This window comes from Girardinichthys multiradiatus, chromosome 19 (genome assembly GCF_021462225.1).
Source record: "Girardinichthys multiradiatus isolate DD_20200921_A chromosome 19, DD_fGirMul_XY1, whole genome shotgun sequence".
In the NCBI taxonomy this organism is placed as follows: Eukaryota; Metazoa; Chordata; class Actinopteri; order Cyprinodontiformes; family Goodeidae; genus Girardinichthys; species Girardinichthys multiradiatus.
In genome coordinates, this window is record NC_061811.1 from 38,063,983 (window position 1) to 38,085,444 (window position 21,462).

The following is a 21,462-nucleotide window of genomic DNA, read 5'->3' on the forward strand; positions in this document are numbered from 1 at the left end:
CTGCTGTGTCTCAGATTTATTCAAATGTCTACTCACCTTCTCCATCAGTCAAAAACATGAGGACAGTCTTCCTGATAACATCCATGGTGTTCAGCACAGGCTGGCCAAACACGTTTGTGAGTTTAATTTTGAAAATATAAAGGAACAAACAAGTATGTGTGTGTAAATATTAAAAGGCCAAGAATCTGTAAAAAACTAAATATGAGTTCATCTTTTTTTGACCTCTAAACACAGGGGGGTGTTTAGAAACTGGTTTCCTGTTGTTTGATCCCAGCAATAATAAGACAGGAAATTCTTTCCCACCTCAAATTGTCCTTGCCAAATGGGAGGGTCATGTGACAGTAGAAGGTTATCTGACTTATGTTGCATTGTATCACTATCTGAACCTTTCTTTTAATCCAAACAAGCTGAAGTGCTGAGTAACGTACAAGTATTATCATTGTTCTCCATGGACTATGAGATTTTCTTAAAATCTGACTCAGTTTCTGTTGCATATTTTCTGGGGCTAATGACACTGAAGTTGGCATCTGAGTTGTAGATTCCTGTTCAGTGCTGAATTAAAGGGCTGCTCATTTTGTTTAAGGAACGTTCGATGATATTTAGTCCTAAATGTAGTTTACTTAGACTGGTAATCTGATCTTGATTTATTCACAATGAACAGGGATTTTCTATTACTGCTGCTAAGGTTAGTTAAAATGCCCTGAAAGGTTGATCCTGCTGTGTACTAAGGCTCCTTGGTCTGTTTTCTGTTAGCTCTGACGCTATCTAGTGTTGGCAGTTGACTGTGACACCTCTTCAAGTGGATTGTGGGTAATGCAAAATTGGACCCCTTCAAACAAAGTACCAGAGAAGTCAAAAAGGTGCTGGAGAAGGAAGCACAACAATTGAATATGATATTAAATAGAACTATTTAAATGTGAATGTGAATCTTAGTCAGGCGAAAATAAATTTTGCCAGGATTGTCCTAAGTGTAGCTCAGCCATTTTCCTATTAACTCCAACCAGCTTTCCTGTCCTTACTGAAAAAAGAACCCTGCATCAAGCTGCCAATCACGGAGATGGAGTGTTTATGGTGTTAGTGTTAGTTTCTACCAATCTGGGCATATAGGCCAAAGCTCTCTTTTAGTTTCATCTGGGCAAAACACCTTCTATATGCAGTATTTGCTGTGTACCCCACTCGACCATTGGCAAACTCCAAATAGGCCTTCTTTTGGCTTTCTTTCAATAGTCTATGTCACAATAACAGATTTGTTAAGTGATTTCTATTACATCGACGCAAAATTTAATGCGGCGAACCATCATTTAAAAAATATAAGCAAATGCTGCTGACTGAATATTTTAGATTACAGTCTCAGTTGAAAGCGCTATAAATCACATGCAGTTCACTAAGTGGACTGAAGAGGGCAGTAAACCCTCAATTCCCATGCTTCATAGCAGCTTGAAGGAATAATGGCAGAAAAGAATTGAACAAATTGCGAGTAAAGTTTGATAAATGACGCTTTCTGTAACACAAAATAAACTGTTAAGATGTTGTTAGGCAAAAATGGAGCAGTGTTAACCTGAAATACACTACTCACAAAAAGTTAGGGATATTTTCAGGTAGAAGCATGCCATAGTGATTTCCTTATTTCAAAAATATTTATTGAAACAAAAGCCAACAACAATGGTGGGTAGACCACAGGTCAATGTCTCAATAACGTGTCATGTGACCTTGAGCATCAATGCCAGCTTGACAATAACGTCTCATGCTGTTCACAAGTCGACTTATTGTCTGCTGAGTCATGGTATCTCACTGTTCTTGAAGGACGGCCCGTCAAGTCATTGAGGTTCTGGGTACAGTTACGAGCCTCTAGACGGAGACTCAGCTGATCTCATTGGATTTCTATGGGGTTCAGGTCTGGAGAAAGAGCAGGTCACTCCATTCCAGGTACCCCAGTCTCCAGCAGCTGTTTCCTAATGATGATACTTTAATAATACATGTTAATAGTCAATAATCATGACTAGTCAACTAATTAAAAAAAAAAAAAAGATTAGTTGACTATTAAAATAGTCATTAGTTGCAGCCGTTGTGGAGTGCATGAATAATAATTGTCCTGTTCTCCCACCTGAGCTGTGAATTTCTGCAGCTCCTCCAGAGTTGTCAGGCCACCTCCACCAGATGCAAGAAGGCATACTGCACAGGAAAAACTTGTCTTTTGTGACAAATGCAACCTGTGGTTTGAGCCACATCAAAACTGTTTTAAAGCCGCTAATCAAAACTGAGAGATTACATGAAAATACCCAGAAAGCTAATATTTTGCCAACTGTTTAGTAATCAGTTGTTACATGTTTAGTTTACTATATTAAAAAGCATTGCAATGCATTAGATAGTTCCATGATACGTGACTGAAGGGGAAAAGGATTTTTTTAAATAACATTAACAGGTTCATGTCTGTATTCAGACCTGTACGCAGATAGACAAATACAGTATGCAGACATCCAGTTTCAAATGTTTAGTTCCTGCCAAATTAGTTATTGCATGAAACCTATATTAAACGTATGGCCTTTTGTACTTAGGTTTTCATGACATTGTACGCTCATTTAGTTTTGGTGCCCATTGCAATGGACATCAAAAATCCCAAATAAAAACATGAGTTAGAGAAAAAGGCTTTTTTCCCTATTTATTTCTGTGCTGAAGGAGAAAAAATCAGTTGGATACATTTTTTTTGTTTTTTGCTTTTTTTTAGAATAACCATGTCTGAAGGGGTTAATTACAGTCACTTACCTTGAACAATGACAAGCAGAAATTAAGCATCACTGGTACTGAAAAAAGTAAGCTAAAGTCCAAATTCAGCTGCCTGTTTTATTGAACCAGTCCGGAATGCAATGTGAATCTTCTGGCAGGCATGCAGTAGTCCATCCAACTGGGATTTTCCTAACAGTTGCTTTTCTGTGATTCATTCAGGTACTACTGGTAACCAAATATCCAATCACTTCTATACTGGCTAATTTTAGAAGTTGTAGAACATGCTGATAAAATCAAATTATCGTCATAGTACTTTAACTTATGTGTGTTCACCACTCAGTGAAGCAAAAAATAAATTGTTTATTTTTGTGATTGTAGCAAATTTAACAGTGTGGCTAAGGCACTCAAAGTACAGCAACATGGGTTTTTTAATCTGTTTTTGTTCACAATTGCTCTTCAGAGCGGCTACTTGCATTCTGTATGGCTCATTGTTAATTTCATTGACTAAAACTAGGATGAAAATATTTATTCAACAGCCTATTTTAGTTATAAAAAATAGACTGAAGCTTAATAGAAAATCAATTACTAAAACTATGATAAAAATGTCAAACGTTTTTTGTCAACAAATAAAATTGAGACTAAAATATCATAGGGAAATTTAATCCAAGATCAGTTTAGTTTTAGAAATAAGACTTAATGCATGGTTGGTAGAAGGGGAAGGATGACTTGCATCCAGCATGACGTGGAGGTAATGCGTCTCCAATTGAGGTCCTCCACACAGTTTTTTATATAGACACTCTTGGACTGAAGAAGTTAAGTGGAAAAAATGAAACGTTTTGCACTGCATGTGGAGCAACAGTAACTGGGAGAGACACAAGAAACATGAGACATCAGAGAGCAGGCTATGGTATCCTGAGCTACTGGGTAATTAGAGCAGGACCAGTTAACTACCAGCAGCTTTCCAGTAAATAGTAAATGGACTGAATTGATATGTTGCATCACTAGTCATACTAACCAACTAAAGTGGTCACAATCAACCATTCACATTCATAAACACATAAATTAATACACCCATACACAGAGCAGTAGGGATTTTGGGTGTAAGTGCCTTGCCCAGGGCCACAAGAACATTTGAAAGAAGAAAGCTTAAAGGGAACCCACAGCGTTCGGATTGCAAGACAACTACTGTTCCCAATGAGCTATAGTTTCCTTGCTGTTGAGCTGCATGTCTAATCAAAGAGCTGATTTTTCCTGGGTTACAGACTCTTTTCTACTTTTCCATTGGCTCTATTTAGGCCACACGGCTCCACTCAACTCGAACTCACTCTTCTCGGCACAGAACCTGCTGTGTTTCCATTGACCCACTGATGGCTGGAGCAATGGCTTGAAGCCCCACCTCTGGCCACCAGTATAGTGAGCTGTGCCGCTATTAAGATTACTGTGTGACATTGTCACATTAAAGTAAAATGAGTGAAAGTATAAAAAATAAATAAACAGAAAATAAAAATAATTATTATATTATTTTACATGCGAGAATGTGTAAAATAAATATATAATATAATATTTTTTCATGCATTAAATGATCCACTGGGAAAATTATCTGGAACACAGCCCAGCCAGAACTTGAATTGTATTACCTTTTCCCTATTATATTATATTATATTATATTATATTATATTATATTATAGTCCTTAATACATGTTAAATTGTGTATGTTAGCAGCTAAAGGCCACGACAGCCCCACAACATCCAGAGACTTGTGGTACTCAGGGCAGATCTCATCCACCCTCAAAGCCTTGCCACAGTGGAGCTTTTTAACCACCTTGGTGACTTCAGTCTGGTGATGAAAGAGTCCAACTCAAAATCCCCAGTCTCTGCTTCCACCAGGGAAGGCGTGACGGCAGGATTGAGGAGATCCTCGAAGTGTTCCCCACCCCCGCCAAAAACAGTGTTGGCAAAGCACTGCTTCCCCCTCCTGAGGTGCTGCTAGAATTGCTTTGAGGACGACCGGTAGTCCTTCATGGCATCACTGAAGTCCTCCCAGGCCAGAGTTTTTGCCTCTGCCACAGCCCGGGCCATGGCTAGCTTGGCCTTACGGTACCCGTCAGCTGCCTCAGGAATCCCACAGGCCAACCACAGTTAATAGGACTCCTTCTTCAGCTTGGCTGCATCCCTTAGTGCTGGTGTCCACCACTGGGATCAGTGTGAGCAGTCATCTGCCACGACCGACTGGGAGTTTGAGAGTACAGAGCAGAGACACAAAGAGAACAAAGAAGCACTGATCCAGGAGTCCTTTCTTTGGGAAGGAAAAGTAAATATTAGTGGATGTAGCTCCTTTAGTCGTTTCATCTAGAAAGAAGGAACAGATAAACTCTGAGCCAGTTTTCAAGGTTAGAGTCTGAAAGAGAGCACATGGTCACAGTAAAAGCTCAGTCAGTAGCCATGTCTAGGAGAGAGAAAGGGTTAAACACTGAAAGACAGGGCCATGTGGGTCATCGGTAGAGGGTGAGCATTAAGTTGTTGCCAGCAGAAGCTTGGACGATGCCCCTCTCCAGAAAGGTATCACAGGTAGACACAGTCAGGCCAGGTGTAGCTTCTAGGAAGAGAAAAGAGGGAGAACAAAGTTAAAAGCTGAAATAACAGCAAATAATGCAGAATTAGAGAGTAGTGTGAGAATTTAGCGAAGAGGGAGAAAGTGGTCATTATGTCCTCCAGCAGCCTAAGCCTATAGCAGCATAACTAGAGAGATAGCTCAGGATAACCCAAGCCACTCTAACTATAAGCTTTATCTAAAAGTAAAATTTTAAGCCTAGCCTTAAAAGTAGACAGGGTGTCTGCCTCGCGGACTAAAACTGGGAGCTGGTTCCACAGGAGAGGAGCCTGATAACTAAAGGATCTGCCTCCCATTCTACTTCTAGAGACTCTAGGAACCACCAGTAAACCTGCAGTCTGAGAACGAAGCGCTCTGTTAGGAACATATGGAACAATCAGATCTCTGATGTATGATGGAGCTAGATCATTAAGGGCTTTATATGTGAGGAGGAGAATTTTAAATTCTATTCTAAATTTAACAGGGAGCCAATGAAGGGAAGCTAAAATAGGAGAAATATGATCTCTCTTTTAATTTTCATCAGAACTCTTGCTGCAGCATTTTGAATCAGCTGAAGGCTGACATCCTGATAGTAACTCTTGCTGCAGCATTTTGAATCAGCTGAAGGCTGACATCCTGATAGTAACGCATTACAATAGTCCAGCCTTGAAGTAACAAATGCATGTACTAGTATTTCAGCGTCACTCCTGGACAAGATATTTCTAATTTTGGCGATGTTCCGGAGGTGAAAGAAGGAAAGCCTTGAAACCTGTTTAATATAGGATTTAAATGGCTTGTCCTGGTCAAAAGAAACACCAGGGTTTTTTACTTTATTACCAGAGGTCAATTTAATGCCATCCAGGTTAAGTGATTGACTAAACAGTTTCTTTTTTAAAGACTCCAGTCCAAAGACGGCAACTTCTGTCTTGTCTGAATTTAGAAGCAGAAAATGTAAAGTCATCCAAGTTTTTATGTCTTCAAGATGTGCTTGTAGTCTGTCTAACTGGTAGGGTTCATCAGGATTTATGGATAAGTAAAACTGAGTATCATCAGCATAACAGTGAAAATGTATCCCATGCTGCCTGATAATTTTACCTATTGGAAGCATATATATAGTGAAGAGAATTGGCCCAAGTACTGAACCCTGTGGTTCTCCACAATTAACCCTGGAGTTTAAAAATGATTTATCATTTACATGAACAAACTGGAATCTGTCAGACAGATAAGATTTAAACCAGCCTAGCGCTGTTCCCCTGATCCCTACAGCATATTCCAGCCTTTCTAAGAGAATATTATGATCGATTGTATCAAATGCAGCACTGAGATCTAACAGAACCAGTACAGACACAAGTCCATTATCTGAGGCCATAGGAATATCATTAGTGACTTTCAGCAGAGCTGTTTCAGTGCTATTATGAGGTCTGAAGCCTGACTGAAACTCTTCAAACAGGTCATTGCTGTGTAAATGCTCACACATTTGATTAGCAACAATTTTCTCAAGAATTTTAGATAAGAATGGAAGATTGGATATAGGTCTGTAATTTATTAAATCATCTCAATCAAGCGAAGGTTTCTTAAGTAAAGGTTTAATTACAGCTACCTTAAAAGCCTGTGGTACATATCCATTTACTAAGGATAGATTAATCATACCTAAAATGGGGCTGGTAATCAGAGGGAACACTTCCTTAAATAATTTGTTTGGGATTGGGTCTAACATACAAGTTGAAGGTTTAGATGAAGCTAATATTTCTGATAACTCAGGAAGCCCCACAGGATCAAAACCCTCCAAACACAAATCAGGTTCTGCAGTTATTTCCAATGTTGTCTCACTTGCTGAGGATGAAGTAATAATCTTCGGGAGTATGTCAAAGATTTTATGTTTAATAGAATCAATTTTATTTAAGAATAATCCCATAAAGTTGTGACTGCTGAGAGCTAAGGGAATGGATGGCTCAACAGAGCTATGACTCTGTGTAAGTTTAGCAACTGTACTAAAGAGAAACCTAGGATTATTCTTGTTCTCTTCCATTAATGATAAGAAATAAGCTGTTCTAGCTTGGTGAAGTGTCTTTTTATACAACAGTAGGCTATCTTTCCAGATTAAGTAGGAATCCTCTAGGTGTGTAGAGCGCCATTTTCTCTCCAATTTTCTAACATTGTGCTTTAAAGTATGCAGCTCTGAATTAAACCAGGGAGCTAGCCTCTTATGAATACTTACCTTCTTTTTCAAGGGGGCTAGATTGTCTAATGTACCATGCAATAATGAAGTAACACTATGAACAAGAGAATCAATTTGTGAAGGGGAAGAAACAAAATTATGGCTCTCCACTGTGCTTTTCTGTGATAATGAGGAAATCAAAAGTGGAACAGATTATTTAAAGGTTGTTACAGCATTGTCTGATAATGATCTACTATAATGAAATTTTCTTTCAGGTGTGGAGTACTCGGTTAAATTAAACTCAAAGGTTATTAAAAAATGGTCAGACAGGACAGGGTTATGAGAAAATATTGTTATGTCTTTACACTCAATGCCATATGTCACCACAAGGTCCAGAGAATGAAGACAAAGGTGGGTGGGTTTGTTAATGTTTTGAGCAAAGCCAATTGAGTCTAAGATAGCCTAAATATAGCGTTTAATGCTATCACTTTCAGTGTCAACATGAATGTTAAAATCCCCCACTATAATAACCATATCTGTATTTAACACTAAATCAGATAAAAGGTCTCAAAACTGATCTAAAAATTGAGAGTAAGGGCCTGCTGGACGGTACAAAACAACAAACAGAAGTGGTTTTAGTGCTTTGCAATTTGGATGAGGAAAAAGGATTAAATATTCAAAAGAGTTGTAGCTATTAATTGGTCTGGGACTAGTCAATAAATCGGACTGAAAGATGGTTGCTACTCCTCCTCAACCAGTATTTCGAGGAATGTGAAAATAGTAGTAGGAGTTGACTCATTTATAGTAACATAATCTTCTTGGTGCAGCCAGGTTTCTGTGAGGCAAAATAAATCAATCTGATTGTCACAAATCAGGTCACTAACTAGCAATGTCTTTGAAGAGAGAGAACCTATGTTCAGTAGGCCACATTTAATTGTTTTATTTTTCTTTTCGGTCTGAGTTGTGTTTATTTTTATGAGATTTTCCTGATTTTCTCGTTTGACCACTTTGGTGACCTCCGATTGACGTAACCGGGTGTCATTACCGCCAGCGTGAATAACAATCTTACTGTATTTACGTTTTCCTTAGCCAGCAGTTTCAGGTAGGATTTAATGTCGCCCGTTCTGGCCCCTGACATCATTAAAGCCACGCCCCCTAAAGACAGGAATTCACTTTTTTTGTTTGGAAATGTCCCTCTCTGACCCTCTTGACCCAATCAACTTGAAAGTGTATCAGTAGACAGAAAACAAGTGTATCTAACTTTGTTTGCAACACAGAGACTGTACGATGGAGGGTGTGGCCATGGCGACGTGGGGAATTTTGATATCTCGCTGTGTGCATATGGTCGGCTGTAAATCACATATGCAGGGTCCGATTTGCGCCAGACTGGATAACAATGATATATGTCAATGTAGAAACAGCCCAGTGTGATTAGGCTTTTGCTGCACCAAAGCATGTGGGCGTGGCCAAGTCTCAGTTTCTAACTTCTCGCCGTAAAAGATTAATGTGGCATATTATAGTGGCGTATTTCAATTGAATCGGTGGTGGGATTGAGGCGCTGGCACGTCAACACCGTGGTTGCGACACAAGCCAGTGCAGGCTTGAGCTGCCAACACTACTTGCAGCTTTAATTAGTCTAAAAACTGTTAAACTTGAATGTTAGTGGCCTAGTTAAAGTCTGTGACTAAAGTGGTTGGTGTTGAATTATTTTGTTAACAAATTCTTGTATTTTAGACAGAAGTTGTTTGTGTTTATTCTATATATTTGTGAAGGGCTTGCTGTTTGAGAACGCCAGTGCATAAATTCACTCCTTCATCTATTGTTCTATTATACCACCACTCACCAGGTAGGTATCCATAATTGACAGAGACTGACACCTAATTGGCTATTAATTCCTGATAAACAGGTGGTGCCCTGACTTGGTCATTTCGATCAAAATGATCTTTCCAAGCAGACATTAATAATTGCCTTGGTACTTATTAATAGTTATTCATAGTCAAACCAACCTGTTGTTAAGCAACAGATGTTTTGATAACCAACTAATGATAATCTGACCATTAATTCTTAGTTCCCTTCATAATTTCGTTAGATTTCATGTTTGTTTGTTTGTTTTGTTTTCTTAATAGATCATTAAAAAACATTAAAGATGATTCCATTCTTTAAAGTCTTGAATTAGAACTCAACAATTAAGGAAAAGTATTTATACTTCAAACTGATATTTGATCGATATGACACTGAATAATTATGTTATAAACCCATTATTTTCATTTATATCTCTTTATTTTATAAGACAATGAAGTAGCCATTTTCAACTGATACAAAGATGTACCTAATAAAGTGGCCTGTCAGTGTATGTTTGTTTCTACAGAGGCCTTGGAAGAACCTTCCTGTGATTTTGCATTATAAATAAAACAGATATTTGATGACTGAAGCTTGGTATTCTTGGATTAGAACATTAGTTTCTTTAGACAAAAAGCTTGCTGAGTGTCATTATGACCCCCACCCCTCTCTCTCTGTGTGTGTGTGTGTGTGTCTAAGTGACTTATACAGATAAGGCAGAGGTGAAGAGTTCAGCAGGGAAAAAAACCTCAACATGACTTTAATAACAGGTTGCAACACACACTCCCCTCTGTTGTTTCTGAAAAAGGTACAGGTCACCTGAGGGTGAGCAGCTCATTCACACACCATATAACCTCTGACTTAACCTGAACTCACCAGCTAACCGACACACAGGCCTGCACAGCAGTGTTTTGACAGCCACTAACAGCAGCAAGGACCATAGAAAAGAGTTCCAATGGTACAATTGAGACCAGTCATGTTTTATTATTTATAAGTAAAACAAGAACACGCATATTAACTTTTTTTAATTTTTGCTCATTGTTCAGGGACTAAACCTAAATAAAATACTAAAAAGACAGAACTTTTCTTCTATTGAAGTGTCTAAACGAAGGAGTTTGTCTGTCTTGCTGAAGGTAGGAATCTGCTCCATGTGTGCATGCCAGCGTCAGGCTGTGGAGTCTGGCAGTCTGAGAGGAAGCTGCGGCGAGGTGACAGCCAGGTGAATCAGTCTCTGCAGTACCATGATAATTATCACTGAAGAGCTTTTCATATGACAACATGCAGAATTTATACTCCTGTGAGTCACACCGAAACTCCAAACAAGTTCCGTCAAAAGATCGAGTCCTGAATCATGAGCAGGTTCCACCTCCACATTGTAGTGTCGTCACTGCTTCTGGGTTGGGATGTAACAGTCTGGGTCAAACTGATGCCATGGTTGTAAATTCGGGGCCTTCTGTGGGTGGACTTGCCTAATATTCTTATTGTTTTTTAAGAACAGTTAAAATGAGATTTAATCAGACAAAATAATTTTGCTCATTTAAATTTGGATCTAAATTCAGCTGTCTTTTAGCTGATCAAGTCACCAACAAAGCAGATTTATCTCACATGTGTAACTTACAGCAACCTCCAGTATGAGCAAGACATCCTCTACTCCTGCCTGAAGGCCAGGTGGGCTTGTAAATATGCCCAGAAATAAACTTCTTTTATGCAGCCTTTGTTCTCCTCTTTTGGTTGTCCTCATCCCCTTCGTCCCCCTCTCTGTGTTTTGGTGTGAGTGTCCTTTAAGCCTTCAACTCATCCAGTTAATCCAGTGAGATAATGGTGAATAGTGAGTGGTTGTTCTACTCTGTTACTTCCTCATTAACAGCTTTTTAAACTACCAGACTGGAACTGGTTGTCTTGCAGTATAACCAGAGGACCAACGGCAAACGTACCAGACATTGTTGACAAAATATATCTGTCAGCAATAATACTCATCATTGTCATTAATATTCCAGCCTCTAAACTATTTTCCCAACTAGTTATTGTCTCATTTTATCAGAAAAAAATACTTTTTAGATATGTTTTTTCCAGCTAATTAAATACCTGCACTGAATGAAGACAAACTAAGTCAGATCTTCCTTCTTATTTATTTCTATTTGTTAAAAATGTTCCTCATTCCTCCTTGGAGGGTTTCTGAGTAAGACAGCTGAGAAAGCTGTGAGTAATTGTGCTAAAGAAGCTCAGAGAGAATGTGTTCCCAGTTTTACAAAGCTGACCCAAGGTTGTATGGGGTCCAAACCAAATGTTATTTTGGGAGGGCCACCTGTAGTGCAGACAATCACCTACCATTTACCACAGCATCCTTAACATCTCATTTTAATCCACCATATTTATTTATTTTATTTTTTTGAACATTGCGCATTTAACCCATGTTTAAATCACAAGTGAGTTAGCAGTAAATTCCATCAGTTCCCTGGCGGTGGCGGGAATGTCAGCTTATATAAATGTTTGAATAAATATGTTAGCTCTAAAGCAATTTTTCTCTGATACAGCCTTTTGCTCTGGCAGTTGAGCAAATCAACATAAACTCAGCAGATTCCAGAAGAAGAGCTCAAAGTTAATTTGTTGTATTTTCAAGCAGTCATGATAAATTGACAAGTTTTATTTTAGATCAGTTTGAAAACAGTTCCACTGTTCATAAATGTGACCCCACCACAGACAAGCAGCAGAACAATTATTCACTACAACAGTAGTATAACATGATGAGCTGTTAAAAGAACAATGAAATGATCAAGATTTTAAATTGTATCAGTGATAAAATTGTCAATTCTTTCAAGTGTCAAATGAAATTTGAACATTTTAGATATAAATCAGAAAACATTGGAGAAAATTTAACACCAGGCTCCTTCTTTGTGAATTCCACTTCAAATGTGAACTTCAGTGATCCACTTCAGCATTAAAAATCAAGTCCTCTTGGGGGCCCCCTGCTAGCCTTGGGGCCCTAAACAGTGACTTATTTTATAAAGATAAACGTTTGCGTCTCTTTCTGATCAAACTGTTGAAAGTGAAGCTCAGAACTGACATTAGCATCATCAGATGTTTTGCAGCTTCTAAAGCCATCCTCACAGCCACACATGTTTCTTTTTGAAGTAACAAATGAACCTATAGAAGATTATTATTTACAATGATCTCTCTGTTTGATCAGGAATTAAACTCTCGTTTTCAAATGTGACGCAACTTTTTTCATTTAGTTTTTGAACTTAATTACTTTTTGTAAGACAAACTGAGAAAATGTGAGATTTATTAAACTACAGCATATTTTGTTGTTTGTCAGACTGAATATAATCAAGTTCTTGGCCTCAAAAGTAACGCTACACAGAGCCGGCCCGAGGTATAAGCAAACTCTGCCACAGCTTAAGGCCTTTGCACAGAGGACATATTAAATATATATACAATTTGCATATTATTACCATAGTATACCAGTTGTATATTATTACCACGGTACCTGGTAATTATGAAGATAATAAATATGATCTTCATAATTACCAGGTTTACAATTTAAAGCTAATTTCAGTGATTCTGCTGGTTTCTGTAAAACCCTGTAGAGTAACTGTTTGTAAATAGATCATGAGTAATTTCATCAAACCAAATCCTCCACTTTTTATATTGCTAAAAAAAGACATGGACAATATAAACAGATGGGTCAGTGATGCTACGAGGATGGGCCCCAAATAAAATTCATCTTCTGGCCTCACACAACCTTGGACCGGCTCAGACGATGCAAACCACAGAAATGCATTAAGTCCTAAATATTTAAGCAAATGCAACAAAAATAACATCTGATCTGGACTGATCTTGGCTGTAAAATTTAAATGTATCAAACCATAGTTTTATTTAGTTCTGACTTTTTTAATGTACAATGAAAGAAAATCAGCTTAACCCGTGAATTTAAAACAATGTAATAAAAATAATAATAATAATAATAATTAAACTAAAGAATAGGGGGAGATGAAGGAATCCCTACATGTTTCCTGAATGAATGAGAACAAATTGAATGTGCATGAAGCCATAAACATCTCTGTAGTCATTCATGAATAAAATTGGGCTCTAAATGTAAATTTCTATCTGAATTTTCTCTTCATTTGAAGTAATGTAAACCTTTAGAAGAAGATCGGCAGGTTCAGATGAAAAAAGACCTCCTTTCATCTTCTGATGATCCAGATGGACATGAACCCCAGTCTTTGTGGCTGGAAAGTGATTATCTGCAGCAGAAATGGAGCAGATCAGTCTGTGTGTGAATCCAAAGTGAGGCTCAGCGAATGAAGAAATGAGAAGTTGTGAGAGGAGGGAGGTGATGAAGGCTGAACCTATAGGAGAAGGAGGAACATATCAGTCCGCAGGTCACCATCACCTCCTCCTCTTCCTCTTCCTGCTCCTTTTTACTCCTCACTCCGCTCCACTTGGCTCGACTCGACGCTTCTATCCGCACCAGAAGGCTCAAACACAGGGAGCGGGACAGGTTCACCCGGAGCGGGAGCAGCAGGGTCCGTGTTCCGGCTGCGGGCTGCCGTCATGCTGGGCACGGTGAAGATGGAAGGCCACGAAGCTCCGGACTGGAGCGGATACTACAGCGAGGAGGTCGGTCACTCTCCGCCCGCTTTTGCGGTGCTGGAGCTGGGTCAGCCGCTCCGCATCCTCCCGTGATTAACCCAAACGATCGAAAAATGGCCGCAAGTAAAAAAAAAAATGTTTTTCTCCTGTAAAATTTCCTGATTTATTTTGTATAAAAAACTAAGAAAGAAAAAAAATAAAACAAAACAAAAAAACTACAGAATTCAGTTAATAAAAGCGGGGTTTAGATTCAGATAAAACAAACTTTTAGAAAGAAACAAAAAGTCTGATTATCTGAAGCATTTTTATTTGAATCTCCCGAGTCTTAATTTAGGTGACTCTAAATTAATAATTAGTTCGAATAAAACCTATCCGAATATTCTGATAATAGCCATGTTTTACAGCAAAGCGCGCACTGTTTTAATTTTTAATTATTTTTTGGTAAAACATTAAATAAATAAACAAAAACAGCAACGTTAGAGTAAAATAAGTAAAAATGCTGCTGTTGATTTTTTGTGTTTCTTCTTAATTGTAACCTAAATAATTATTTCAGTAAAATTTGTAATAATGACACTTTTCAAAACGTATTCTTAATTTAGAAAACAAATTAAGTCTTATTGTAATACATTATGATCTAATTTGGGCGAATTTTATTTTTTAATCGTAGCTTGAAATTCCAAATAAGAGGAAAAATCCAGGACTGCTTATTGAATCATTAATTAATAATATGAACGCGTTTTTGATCGTTCTTCCTGAAGATCTGAACAAATTTCTGGTTCAAGCCTCAGACTCGTAAGGTCAGAAGATTTCTTAATCTGCTTGAAACCTTAAACCTTTGTCTTTTACTCTCTGCTCATATACCGATCTCAAGTTAAGAGTAATTGTTTGTTAATTCTAGACTAATTTTAACATCGTTAAAAATAATGACTAACTAGACAACAGTATGTCAAAAGGTCAGTTGAACTGTGTTTGATTATTGAACGTTTGTTTCTTGTTTCATCACCTGATTGAACAGTTCCTAATTTAAATAAAACAACAATTGTATATAATGTAAACATAGAAGCAATAAGAAAATAATTCAGAAACAGGTTTCTTGTCATTGAGTCAGGTCAAGATCTGACAAAAAATTAAAATGAACATGAAAATGCTCCTAAAAACAGATATTTCTGTTACTGTCCACAAGTTTATAGTAATTTTAATGTCTGATTTCTGATTACAAAATAAAGAAAAATAATCAGTCTTGTTCTATTCCAATGTTGTTCATTAATTTTATACACCCACTTTACCTTTATCCCGCTCAGGGTAGAAGGGTCTAGGGTTTACCTTAAACCCAGCGCTCGGAAGGCCAGGCACGGGGGTCATGCTGCATGGTCACTAGTCCATCACAGGGCAACACACAGAACATACTGACGCACTGGACATATGCAAGCATACCTAAGGACAAATTAGACTGTCCACCTAACCTAACATGCATGTGTTTGGACTGGGGGAGGAGCTGTATTTGCATGACATTGATGAAATCTGGTTTTCACCAGCAGAAAGAGCTGTTTACATACCTGTGATCGGGTTCAGGGAGTATTCATGTTTATGGTGGTTTTCATTCCCCAAAGCAAATTTTCATTGAGTATAGACAAAAAAGACAATGCTGCCTTCTGTGTAAAAAAATGAAAATGTGGCTGAAAAGCAGGAGGTGAAAAGACGTCCACACAAAGGTGGCTTATGTTGTACAAATGGGCTAAACAAGCCCGTCTTCGTCTTTGTTCACGCTAAATCTGGATGGGACCTATGGGCTAAAAATTTTTCTGCATATATTTGGGCTAAATAAAGGCAGGAAGAGGTCAACCTGAAATAGTCATAAAAAGTTGTCTTTGGTACCTAATGTGTGGACTTCAGTGGTTGGTGCAGAAACTTTTGAAATGGGAAAATCTGATTGGGTCCAAATGGTCCTGGTTTAATGACCCGACTAAATCTGAGGAAACTCATGCTGGCCTAGAATGTGTTGCACAGAGTAATTCTGGGTTAATAAATTATAATCTGCCTTCAGATGGCTTTGACCAGTTTTTAAAACAAGTGATGATATTTCAATGTGGATGCTACAATTATTGACCTTCAGTTCTGTATAACCATATCAACCTGAACCATATGATACGTGAGTTTAAAAGTTCTGTTCACTTCTTCAAATCAAAGTTGACTGGCGCTGTGTCTGTTTTGCCTGCAGGTCTACTCTCCGATGGCAGGTTCTGGGATGGGTTCTGGTCTTGGAATGGCATCCATGTCTGGCTACATGTCTAGCAGCGGTACCACATCAGGCTCCTTCAACATGTCGTATAGCGGTACTGGTCTCAGTCCTTCCCCTGTAGGGGGGATGGGGGGCTCTGCTCCAGCGCCTATGTCAAGCTTAGGTGGGGGTGTGGCATCCATGGGTGGGGCTTTGAGCCCATCCAGTATGAACTCAGTGTCTGCCCAGCAGGCCTCCTTGGGTCTGAACCCGTATGGAAGCATGAGTCCCAACATGGGCTCTGGCATGGCGTATGGCAGCAGTGGACTGAACCGAAGCCGTGACAACAAGACATTTAGACGGAGCTACCCACATGCAAAGCCTCCCTATTCCTATATCTCACTTATCACTATGGCGATCCAGCAGGCGCCCAGTAAGATGCTGACACTTAGTGAGATCTACCAGTGGATCATGGACCTGTTCCCATATTATCGGCAAAACCAGCAACGCTGGCAGAACTCTATCCGCCACTCGCTGTCCTTCAATGACTGCTTTGTCAAGGTCTCCCGCTCGCCCGACAAACCGGGAAAAGGTTCATATTGGACCTTGCATCCAGACTCTGGTAACATGTTTGAGAATGGCTGCTATCTACGACGTCAGAAGAGATTTAAATGTGAGAAGAAAACAACAGTGAAACCAGATGGGAGGAAGGAACATATGGGAGCAGGGGGTGGCCGTTGTACCTCTCCTGCCAGTAATTCCACCAAAGCTGGTGGACTTCTGGACTCATCTGTACCCACCTCCAGCCAGACGGCCTCCCCCACTGGCCTGGATCTGAGGGAAGGTGTTGGCGGGGTGTCAGACCTGAAGGTTTCCGGCTCTCAGTTACTGTCTTCCTTGTCACTGCCCCCGCACTCCATGATCCACGAAACTCCTCTGCATATCAAAGGAGATCCCCACTACTCTTTCAACCATCCATTTTCCATCAACAACTTAATGTCATCCTCGGAACAGCAGCACAAACTGGACCTGAAGGCCTATGAGGCGCTGCAGTACTCTTCTTACAATGGTGGGGGAGCATCCAGTCTTGGAGGGAGGACCATGGAGCCTCTTGAGGCCTCATACTACCAGGGGATGTATCCCAGACCGCTCCTGAATAGCTCGTCGTAGCTGCTGCATGTGTGCACCTCCTGTGTGGACTTGGACCTTCTGCATGCAACTGTCCTGGACTTCCTATCTGATAGTGATGATGCTGACCTGTAAGATAAAGTGAACTCCCGCACTGTGACCAAACCCTAACACTAATACATGAATCCTCAGCCAATTAAAATTGACCCCAGGTCTGTGGTCTTCTTTCATACTTTCAAAACAAAAATACTTTAAGGTTTTAAAAACATTACTGCAGGCTGGTCTGACTGGTCTCATTAATGCCTTGAATCAGGCCAGAATCTGTGGGCTCAGGATCTTCAGGAATTGTTGATGTTGGGCAATTTGAAATATACATCAGAATTCTGAACCACTGATGGATTATTTCTACCAGATAATTTTAATCATTTTGGCCTCTAGCCAAATTAGTTATTTGTTGCTGCATAGAAGTCAACACTTGAATGGCTTGGTTTTCTATTTGGGACATGCTGTTTTTCAAAACACAATGTCTGGACTGGTTAAAAAAACACAATCAACATTGTCATGTTTGTTCCTGCTGAGCTTCCATACTCAGTGTATCATTGAAATAGTAAACTGCCATTTAATGAATGAAAATATAGTTTTCTTTGTTAAACAGTCCAATTTTGCAGAAGTTCCTCTGATTTAGACAAAAGCCCACACACATTGGTAAAAATACTAGTTCAGATTATCACATCTTCCCTGCTCCTTATCTTCCTCTTTTTATCTGAGCCTTGATTGAAAACTGACTGGGTTCATGTTTTCCATTATGGACAACAAGATAATACAGCATGGCATTTTTTATTTCATTGCATTGTTGATAGTAGCATAGAACCAAATGCAGACCAGTGATTGGATCAAACAGAATCTACACACCAACACACAGTATTTAAAATAAACCAGTGATGGTGTGTTCATGTGCACCAAGCAAATATTGTATGAATACACAGATATGTTTATTATCTGTGAACATGGCTTCATACTTTTGTTATGGCCTGTATGAGGTAGGCTCTGCAGTGCCTCATCATTATGACTAGTCCTACAGATATTCAAAGAGTTCTGGACTGCAATTATTAAGTTCACATGATGATTGCAGTAAAAAAAGGTGTTAGATAATTAACTGTAATGTTATGAACATGCAAACAGGGAAGGTGTGCTTCTTTTCACTGTATCACTGCAGCTTCACACATACATGTTGGTTATGCTCACTGGCATGTGGTATGTAACCATGCAAACCTCAAATAATTAATTCATCAATTTCATTAGCATTTGTAAGAATTTGTATATTGCTAAAGTGGAAGTCAATGAGTGAGGCTGAAAAGCAGGTTAGATTTTTTCCAGTTCAAACATGAAGACCCTTAAGGGCTCAGATCTGTTAAAACTAAGAGCAGAAACTAAAATATAATCAGGCTCAGCTATCCAACCCTTTAGTTCTGCTGGTCTAGAATGCATCAATCTTCCACTTTCTGTCCTGGTTGTGTTCATCCAGTCAAAAGCCAGAGGTTACCTGGATATGATAATGTGGCTATTGTGGCATTGTTTACAGAAGGGATCAAGAACCAAGATCAGAAACCATATTTTTCTGTAGAGCGTGATGAGGATTTATTTCTCCCACGACCTCCTTTGGATCTCTGCTGACCTCCTGTGGGGTCATGGCCCTCAGTCTGAGAAGCCCTGGACACATGAATAGTGTTTTATTTAAAGGGTTAATTTGTGTAAAAAAAAAAAAAGAAACGGGGAGACGGGATATGAATGATGAGCATGAATGATCAGTAATAGGCCACTTTCTTTCTTGCTAGTGGAAAATGGACTAATTTTGTTACGGTGAACTAAAAGCAGGCCTCAGTTACACGTGAAAAATATCTCATCTTTGTCCTACATGACCAAAACTCCAACCCTGGACATGATTATCAGAAAGAATCAGACACCAATTAGTTTTCTGTTTGTCAAATGACTCATTAAGCTCGTTCACATGAAAGAAGTGGATTTGATCAGTTTATACAGAGTATACACATACTTTGTAAATATCTTCCTTTAGGTAGTTAAGGTCATCGTTTAGTTAAACGACAGGCATGTGTAAATTAGATTAAAGGATATTATGTATTTTGTTGTAAATTGGTATTATTTAAACAAGTAAATTAAATCATGAGGTCATTTTGCAGCTCACTGCAAATACTCATAGTTTAAGTGTATGTATTAATTTCCATGGCATCCACACAGACTTTTGTTCCAGATTATTTTTCCATTAAAAATTCGTTTTTTTTCTGTCACTGACCCAAAACCGAGGGACTAATCCATCAAACCGGTTTCCATGCACGCCGCAGCAGAGCCAGCAGAACTGCTGCAGCGCTCCAACTGTCTCACAAGCAGAAAATCCTTCCAGCTGCAATGTCACAACAACAGAGTACAAGACACTTATCATATACTCTGGTGTTTGTTACTCTGAGTCATTTTCTCTGGTTTTGATCATGTGCATATTCAGGTGTTCGAGTGTTGCTCTGCCTCCAGCAGAGAGCGAACTCTGACACTGAAGGCTCATCAGATGAACATACCATACTGCTGCTGCAGAACTACAAACAGTCCTCCTCAACCTTACTTCAATGGCTCAGTGTGTATAAAAATGCCTCCCCTCTGTTTTTTTACCAGCTGAAGGAAGCAACAGCTTGGCTTTCAGGTGCTGCCACAGACCTATATTCTGTACAGTAGGGGCAACTTTAAACTGAATGATAGTTCAGAACTGACCTGCAGATGACAACTTTGATCCTTAATCGGTGTTTGATGACTCTACAAAATCTCCTCCTGTCCAAGCCACATTATTTCCATATGCATGAGTGGGATTCTCTCCTTTTTTAGTTTGTAAGAGAAACCCTGTTTTATAACCCCTACCCTCCTTCTTGCTGCTCCTAGTTGTGTTTTTGGTCTTCGTTGGGTTTTGACTGCATGTTCTTAACTTATTCTGTCATTTTCAAATAAAACCAACAAATACAAAAAACACTTGCTTTTTGGCTGATAATTGCTTAAGGTAAGTCTGAATGTTTGAATTTATGTTTTTTTTTTTTTTTGCCAGTTAGAGCTCATTAATTTAAATACTGGTTTACTACAGAGAAACATATTTTTCATAGAAAACAAATGATTTTGAGTTTCTAAACTTTGATTACAAATTTATGTCCAAACTGATAAGCTAAGAATACTATTTCAGTTCAGCACAGTTCAGTTTATACAGTCAAAGGTCCTCCCAGAAGAAAAGAGGTTCTGTTCATACCCAGTTATATATCTTAAGATATAAAACGTTTAACCTTGTATGATCAACTGTGACTATCTGTTTTGTTATGGACTTAATGTGGACCAAATTGAATTCTGTATGAGTCCATTTGAACTGGACAGGTTTGTCCTTGAGAAATCCCTTAAAATATTTGTTGTTATTTGATTATGTAAAAATAAAATTCAAACATAGAATCAAATAGTATCAAGCTTAATATTCTGACTAATATGATAAAGTGTAAGTTAAGAGGTTTCAGTAAAAAATAAATATTTCATTAATGTGTCAGTTTGTTTTTTTTCAAATAGAGACATTCAGTCATTTAAAAATAGATACAACACTATATTTAAAACACTGGGTTGATCTTTTTCTGTCAGTTATTCTATGTATTAGCAGTGAAATTATGTGAAACTAAGGAATGTGATGGTGCTTTGATAATGTAGATTTTATTTCATATTTCTAGGTAGAAATCATAAAAGTTTAACAGCTAAAAGACATTTAAATAAATGTGTGAAATTCCACTTTTCAAAATAAATTTGCTGAACAAAATTAGGGAAATTCTAACTTATATCATAAGTTATATTTAAGATCTGTTTGCTCAAACAATTTCTTCTTCGTGTTAAAAAGAAACAAAAGTAAGAACTGAATTTTGATCAAAGCATAAAACAAGACTGAAATAGTCGTTTAAATTTATTTTATCTCAACCGGTTCCCTGACAACCAGGGTAAAGATTTGCTGTCCATTGGCAGTTTGGGTTCAGCGGTACTGCTGTCGCCAGCCTGGACTAGCCCCATCTTCTATGCATGATACACACGGGAGTGAGACAAAAAGAAATATTAACCATATTGCAGAGAAAACATACAATTTTGTTTTATTTTGGGGTTTTAAAAATTCCCCATTCAGATTAGAATAGATTT

The 21,462-nt window shown here is 38.5% G+C and overlaps 1 protein-coding gene across 1 annotated transcript; it reads left to right on the forward strand.

The window, feature by feature from the left end:
- The first annotated feature begins 13,706 nt into the window (after positions 1-13,706).
- foxa1 (forkhead box A1) lies at positions 13,707-20,278 on the forward strand. Its single transcript, XM_047392970.1, has 2 exons — positions 13,707-13,931; positions 16,123-20,278. The coding sequence occupies exons 1-2, from the start codon at positions 13,866-13,868 to the stop codon at positions 17,290-17,292; spliced, it is 1,236 nt and encodes a 411-aa protein (XP_047248926.1). The 5' UTR covers positions 13,707-13,865; the 3' UTR covers positions 17,293-20,278.
- Positions 20,279-21,462: the final 1,184 nt, after the last annotated feature.